Raw genomic sequence first — 7,383 nt, forward strand, 5'->3', positions numbered from 1 at the left:
GGGTTCAGCTTCTACAGTGTAATAGCCCCCTCTTCAGCAGCACTACTACTATAATCATCTGTCTTTCTTCTTAAACCGCTTATTCTCGGTAAGGGACGGGGACGGGGACGGGGGGGGGGGGCTGAAGCCTACGCAGGGACAGGCCGCCAATCTATCACAGGGTCCACCCACCACTCACTCATACATTCATTACCACAGGCAATTTAGAGTCTTCAATAACATAACTGCATGTGTTTGGACTGTGGGAGGACACACGGACATACAAACTCCACAGAGAAAGGTTAGGATTCGAACACGGTGCCTTCTTGCTGTGAGGTGACAGTGCTATTACAATCAGCATCTTAATAACCTGCAAGCATGCTGTAGATCAGCTCTTACTTTACTGATGTCTCCAGTTCCTTAACGGCAAACTTCAGCTTATCTATGACTTCATCCTGAAATGTAATTAAACCATAAATGGAATTTTACTCCAGAGATTTTCCACTAAGGGGAGACTGATGTCCCACATGAAACAATGATATACAGAAATACATGGGAATGACAGATATTTTAATAATATTTTCAAATGTATTTATTACACATAGATTTTAACATAATATATTTACATACATTTCAGATATATTGTGAAAATATATTTAAATATTCAAATTGGTTTCTTTTGCATATTTCTGACGTGTATTTACATCTATGCAATAATTCTGTGAGGCATATGTGCATTTTATATATATATTTTAAAATATGATTATATATAATTACAAGTTGTTAATTTCTGCAATTCATACATATATTGCACAATGTATTTACATATAGTTTCATATAATCTTCCCAGCGAGCAAGAAATCTGAAATCAGTGTTATTTACTTTCTTGCTAATATTTGTTAAGTTGGTTACTCCTTGATAGACAAGGTAACTTGTATCAGAAAGAAAACATTGAATTAGATCAGTTGGATCGACACTTACTTTGGATGACAACAACATCTTTGAGCAGGAACTCTCAGTCATGAAGTCCTGGACTTTCCTCTGTAGGACCTCCATTTCCTGGCTGGATCCTTCCACCTTGCGCTGCAGAGACTGAGGAGAGTCCAGCCAGTCTGTCAGATACTCCACACAGCACTCATTTACAAACAAGCCTTCCAGTTCTGTAATATGACACTGTTTCTCTGAACTACAGACCTGATGAACTTGCAACGAGGGCAGGGCTGCCAGACAAGACATAAGAGCTGACTGTTATATAGCACTAAATTACAAGAAGCTCTTTCAGTTCTGTCATATACTGCACTTTTCCCCTGTACAAAACACACAGCTAATGCACTGACACAGAGAATGTGTATTTACTGGCAAAGATGCCTGTGAGATTTATCTTTTTGGAATAAGTTTTTATTATGCAGTTGTGGTCCAGCTTCATCTTCAGTTGGCTACCCTCTTTTTCCCTCTCCCACTCACCAGGTTATCGAGGTGGACCTTGTCAAGGTCATCTTGGAGGTCAGTATTTGCTTGAAACATGACATCCTTCTCCCTCAGCACAGCGTTCAGCTGCTCTTTGGTGTCAGTTAGTTTCCTCTGCATGGCGTCCAGCTCCTTGTTCCCTCTGCTCACTTCCTCGTGCAGACTCCTGTGCACACAGGAGGAGTCAGGGGCTCCAGAGTCTCGAATAGTTTCACACACTAACATCCCCTTCTTCAGGACTACAGCTATTACAATCAGCACACTTTCACAAAGAGGACTGGTACGCAGTGATCAGCTCTTACTTTGCGGAAGTCTCCAGTTTCTCAACCTTAACACTCAGACTTCCGTTTAGTTTATCCTGCAATTCAAATGAAACAAATACATTTTTTTCACTCATAGTAACACCAATGTGGAATAATTTGCTGTCATTCAAGGAATATAATTAAATTTGTGAAAATGTCCTGCAATACAGAATAGTACTGATGTTTTACATTTATTATTATTGCAAATATTATATTTATTAAACTACTATGGCCAAACTTCTGCAGTCATTGTTTATTTCACAAAGCACTACCTCTTTGACGGTTAACTTTAGTGAACATCCATGGCAAACAGAAAACAGTTGACTATGTCTGTGAACATTATTGTTCACCTTGTAGGATGCGTATCAGAGCAGTATAGCATGAAACTGCTGTCAACAACAGACCAGTGTAGTATTGTGCAAAACAGCAGTGAACAGTGGATAGTATTGTGAAAAGCAGGTTTACAGTATTGGCACCTTTTTATCCAGTTCTTCTTGGAGTGCCTCTTTGCCTTTATTGAGCTGGAATGTCATTGACTGCAGGCTGTAAAGCCCGTTTCTTACATCATTCAACTGCTCAAACAAAGAGTCTGAAACCGCACATTGCATATGAATAAGAATAAACTCAGCATTCTTTCATAATGAGTCAAACAGGGTGTGATGAGATTTGTAAGTTAGGAGCATGCGTCGTGTGAAATTTGGGCTTTTGGAATTTGTAGTTTTCATGCAAAGCTGGTGCAGATGGGTGTTGTAATTAGGTACATTCTGTGTGAAACTTTAGTTGATAGCCTGTGCTGTGTGAAGATGCTGCTGGAGGCATTTGTGGGAAGAAGCACATATTGGAATAGCTCACCACTCTTCTGCTCCAGCTGCTCATTCCTTTCAAGAACATTCTGAAGTTCCCTCACCTTGGCCTTAAGTTTGCTTTGGGTGTCACTGAGAGCATTCTCCGACTTTGTCTTAAGCTCCCTGTGAATCAGTACAGACACCTGTCAGACACATCTCAGTCTCACATTGACTCACAGTGAAATCAGCTGGCTGAGTTAATGGGTGGAAGAAACATGTGGCAGGACTTCTACTTTTTGACCCCTGGACCCCCTCCACATCTGGTGATAATCACAATGACTTAAAATAACTCAACTTACCAAATTTGTTTGGAAACAAAAAATTATGCCTTCAATAAGGCAAACAGACATGGGCGTGAGCCTCATCTGGTCGGCACCCTGAATCATGCTTTAGTTCACACTTTGTTCAATAGACAAACCACCTGGCCCACCAAAATAATAGTTATCTCCGATCAAAGTATTGTCCAAACCTGTCGTCAGCCATCTGGAAAAGCATGTCTGCTGATCGGCATGTATTGTGTGTGTCTGTGTGTTTGTGTGTCTGTGTGTCTGTCTAGTAGTTTATCTGTGTGACAGTGCATCCCTGTCTCACTTCTGTGAGTTGCATTCTGTCTGTGACTTTTTAAGCTCCTCTTCAGTCACGTCCAACTTGCAGCTGTAGGTGTGGATCTGCTTCTCCAGGTCCAGGATTTGCCCTGCCTTAATGGATTGCTTGCTATTAAGATCACACCGCTCCTCGTCCAGCTGAAAGCACAGGGATGGGGGCAGTAGTCATCACTAGGGGGTCAGAGGTCAGAACTGAGTGAATGCAGCCATACAGGAAATCAGAAAAGAATCCAAAAGAATTACGCAGGTACACATACAGGTATCACAATTACTGCAAAAACACATAAAGGCATATCATTCACAGAAAAAGAAATCCCATTTGTAGACTATGCTTGTGTTCAGTTGGAAGTCCCCAAATTGATCGGTTGGCTGCATTTGACAGGTGTGACCTCACCTGAAAGATGGTGGCCTGCAAGTCCTTCACCCTCTGCAACAGGTACATCTGCTCACTCTTAGCCTGTTCCTGTGAAACCTGCACACATATGCCAAACAAACAAAAAACGGCAAACATACATTCAGAAATCCCTGCCGAAGAAAACATGTCAACTTCCTGCTCATTCAAAGCTCCTGACGTTAAGTGGGACAAGTCATCTTTACCCAAGGCTAGTCCAGAGTAAATTAAGACAGGAATGCAGCTATTGGAATGACAAACTGGCCATAAGCAATCTAACTGCAATAAACGGATCGGCTTTTATATCCGTAGCATACAAATCTAGCAGTGAAACATTCTGTTCAGTCTGGGAAGTCTCAAGATCATAAGGTAGGCAGACTTTTATGTCGGCTAAAGTTTTTGTCATGTGAGAGTGAGGCAAAAACTGAAGTAGTTAATCATTGCAATAAAATATTTAATTTAACCCTGATCCAAGACGTTTAACTGAACACTGATCTAATTTCACATGTCAATGGGCAGACAGTCCCAGAGATGAAGCTAAAACATTAAACTGTGGCCAAATACTAGCACTGTGGTATTTCCTGTTGTAGTTATCTGAGCAAACAGCTTTGCTGTATGGTCCTGTCGGGGTTACCTAAGCAAACACCAAGGGTACATGGTTGTATTATGATTATCTGAGCAAACTGCAAGGCTCGTTTCTACCCTCAGCTGCTCTGCCAGGTTGTCCCTCTCAGTGGACATGTTGTGCAAGTTGGCCAGGGCTTCATCCAGCTCTATCTCCAAACACTTCTGCTCTTGGGGCAACTTCTCCTTCAACAACCCCTGATTCAGGAGGGCCATCTCATCCTGTCCAGACAAGTGGCCAGGGTGAGCACAGTACACAGCTGTTCTCCGTCGCTTTATAGTTGAACCCCAAAACCCCCAAACCCATCCTGTCACCCTCCCCTTTGTTTTCCAGTGCTGCAAGTGCTCACCAGGGGGTTCTGCATGCCTCTCCTGTTCATGTTTCTGAGAAACCTAGGGGCATCTACACCCTTTCCTGGCAGAAAGGGTACAAGTTTATCCTTCCTCATCTGTGCAAAGTCGTGGGTGAGCCCCTTACCACAGAAGGACACAAAACAAGTCAAAGAGTGTTAATTGAATTGAATTGAGAGAGTGTTAATTACAAAATAGCAGTACTGAGCAAATCTTCAAGCCCAGTGACCACTGTAAATGGGTTATTTCCAATGAGCACAATTTTTAACTGGACAATAAGAAGACATCAGACTCCTAAAGTTTCACTGCACTTTTCCGTCAGTTTTATATTATTAACATTGCTGGTATTCCACCCTGTACTTTGTCAAGGGGCTGCTTGAGGTCACTGCTCTTGAAAAGGTCCCTGGAGGGGCTGTCAGTGGTCACTTCCTGTTTATAGGTCCACTCTTTGTCCATGCTCCTCTTCCTCTCTGCACGGACAGGACAATAACAGCACCACATCCTAATTACAGTGCACTACATCTGCACATGCACAACATTCAGATTTTTTCTCAGTACGTGGCCATGCAAGGAAAGTGGTGACCAGACTTGAAAGACCATGGCAAAATATCAAACTACTTCAGATGCAAGAGCAATTACTGTGTCTTTAACATTTAATCTATAATGAACCACTTTGTCTGTAACAGCTTCTGATAATGGCAATCGTTGACACAGTGCAACTGTGGTGTCCACTGTACTACCTTATGTGTAAGAGACATACCAGAGAAGTCCAGATTGTGGCGATTCTGCATGTCAATGTCGGTCTTGTCCAGACTGGTGAGGAGCATCCTTCGTTCCTGAGGCACAGGAGAGTGAAATGAATGAGGGTCAATTCTTTCCTAGAATCAATGAGAGGACCTACTGATCCCACACTGATCCCACAGGACCACACCGTATTCATTCTAGAAAATGACGCTTCTTTCTCAAAGAAACTCTCTCTCCACCCCACCATTCCCAAAGAATGAGATATTTATTGAGTCACTAATTTATTGAGAAGCTCTGGCTATTCCCACAACGTTGTGACACTAAAACAACAATATAATTTCACTAAGAAATCTCTGCAACTTTATGGATGGTTATGTGTGTGTGTGTGTGTGTGTAGCGTGAACATGCTCCCCCGATGAGCTGGTTTCTTCATCAGCCCTGAATTCTGATTCTGAGTAAATACGCTCCTCGCCTAAGCGTCACAATCTCACCGTGGTCCTATCTGGTTTGCAGTCTCGTGTCCAGAGAAGTATCCCTGTGTCTTTCCTACAGCTAGCTGCATAGAGACATACACAAGAGTGATGGCCGGTGATTGTGCCGAACGTTATCTGCTGTCGATAGCAGATAGCTAATAGTAGGAAGAAAGCCGTTATCGGTACAAGGAACGGGCTTCTAAAAACGAACTTGATAACGTACAATAGTTAAAAATAACAGAATAGACTACCTTTAAAACGATTAAAAAGACATTTGTCTCACTATTAATAATATTGGCTACCTTCGGACAAATATTAGACGTGACATTTAGGCTGACCTACCTCTTGGATTCATGCCTGGATTTTACAGCCAACAATTTTTAAATGTAACTAAAAGCCTACAATATTGGTCAAACTATCAACCGCTCTGTGACTGAATTTCCCTCGTTGAATGCACTCACTCAACGCATTGACAGAACGGTTATCTTGAAGCGGTATGTGCTCAAATGTCATAACACCTTAGGTCATTAAACAGAATTTCAATAGCCTATCCTATCTGTAGGATCGGTTTTCATGATTCTCTCGTGGTTTATCTGTGTTCACTAACATATTACCATGGCAACATAGACCTATTGAACCAAAACAATAGTCTACTACTAGTATATAAAACATAGAATAGCTATCTATCATTTTACTTACCAGATTATAGTACCCGTAGTACTTTTACGTAAAATATACTGTTAAGCCAGAAAGGATAGCCTAGCTCTTTGTAAAGAATGTTCTGTAGGCTATAATGTGCCACATGAAAATGAACCATTGCTTTATTTGAAATTAATATGGAATATAAGACGTGAACAATGATTTAAAACATGTATTATTTGGAATGACACAAATTATCCATGCTTAATATTCACTTATACAATGAGAAAAGTAAATATTTACTGTAGCATACTGAAAAAGAAATGAGAGCTACTCTTTTTATGTTCACTGAACATAGATGATCTTTGCCAGAGCAGACAAGCTGAACTTGTTTCTGCCCAGCATTTTATAGCATCCATTTATAAAGCTCTAAACTGTTTACGTGACGTGGCACACAACCAGCGCGATGGAATCATGGAATATTTCAAGATTCGAATATTGCTTTCAAACAATGCTTATTTGTTGTTCAAGTAACTTTAAAACATGGAATGACATTTAGAAATATGTTTAAAAATAAATAATAATAATAATTATTATTATAATTATTATTTACAGAATATTAGCTAAAAGCATATTTGATAAACTGCTTTCCGAATGCAATAATCAATTCAGCATGATGTCGCACTGATCTTTGCAAAACAGCAGCTATGACAGTGATGTTTTGCTGTGAAAAGCTAGCAAAAGGTCTAGAGGTGATTATAGGTGCGGTACTTCCAATGTGAAGTACTTTTGCTGCTCTCTCTCAACATTAGGACCAAAGTGCCAGTGCACAACATTAGGCCAGTGCCAGTAAAGCAGGCCATCATGAGACTGAAAAAACTGAATGAAACAGACATACCCAAAACAATGAGTGTGTCAAAATAAACTGTTCGACTAAATCATACTTTCAATCGTGAATGAAAA

General features: G+C 40.8%; 1 protein-coding gene across 3 annotated transcripts in view; it reads right to left on the reverse strand.

The window, feature by feature from the left end:
- Positions 1-7,383, reverse strand: part of LOC135256541 (myosin-2 heavy chain-like) — a 32,044-nt gene that overhangs the window by 13,556 nt on the left and 11,105 nt on the right. For all 3 annotated transcript variants that reach the window (XM_064338413.1, XM_064338414.1, XM_064338412.1), the window contains exons 2-13: positions 5,325-5,400; positions 4,925-5,034; positions 4,564-4,686; positions 4,292-4,435; positions 3,593-3,670; positions 3,185-3,336; positions 2,601-2,716; positions 2,225-2,337; positions 1,749-1,804; positions 1,444-1,612; positions 961-1,071; positions 379-434 (exon numbers count right to left, since the gene is read on the reverse strand). In XM_064338413.1, coding sequence (XP_064194483.1) covers positions 379-434; positions 961-1,071; positions 1,444-1,612; positions 1,749-1,804; positions 2,225-2,337; positions 2,601-2,716; positions 3,185-3,336; positions 3,593-3,670; positions 4,292-4,435; positions 4,564-4,686; positions 4,925-5,034; positions 5,325-5,400 — 1,304 coding nt within the window. The remainder of the gene's footprint in view (positions 1-378; positions 435-960; positions 1,072-1,443; positions 1,613-1,748; positions 1,805-2,224; positions 2,338-2,600; positions 2,717-3,184; positions 3,337-3,592; positions 3,671-4,291; positions 4,436-4,563; positions 4,687-4,924; positions 5,035-5,324; positions 5,401-7,383) is intronic.

This window comes from Anguilla rostrata, chromosome 6 (genome assembly GCF_018555375.3).
Source record: "Anguilla rostrata isolate EN2019 chromosome 6, ASM1855537v3, whole genome shotgun sequence".
NCBI classification, from domain to species: Eukaryota; Metazoa; Chordata; class Actinopteri; order Anguilliformes; family Anguillidae; genus Anguilla; species Anguilla rostrata.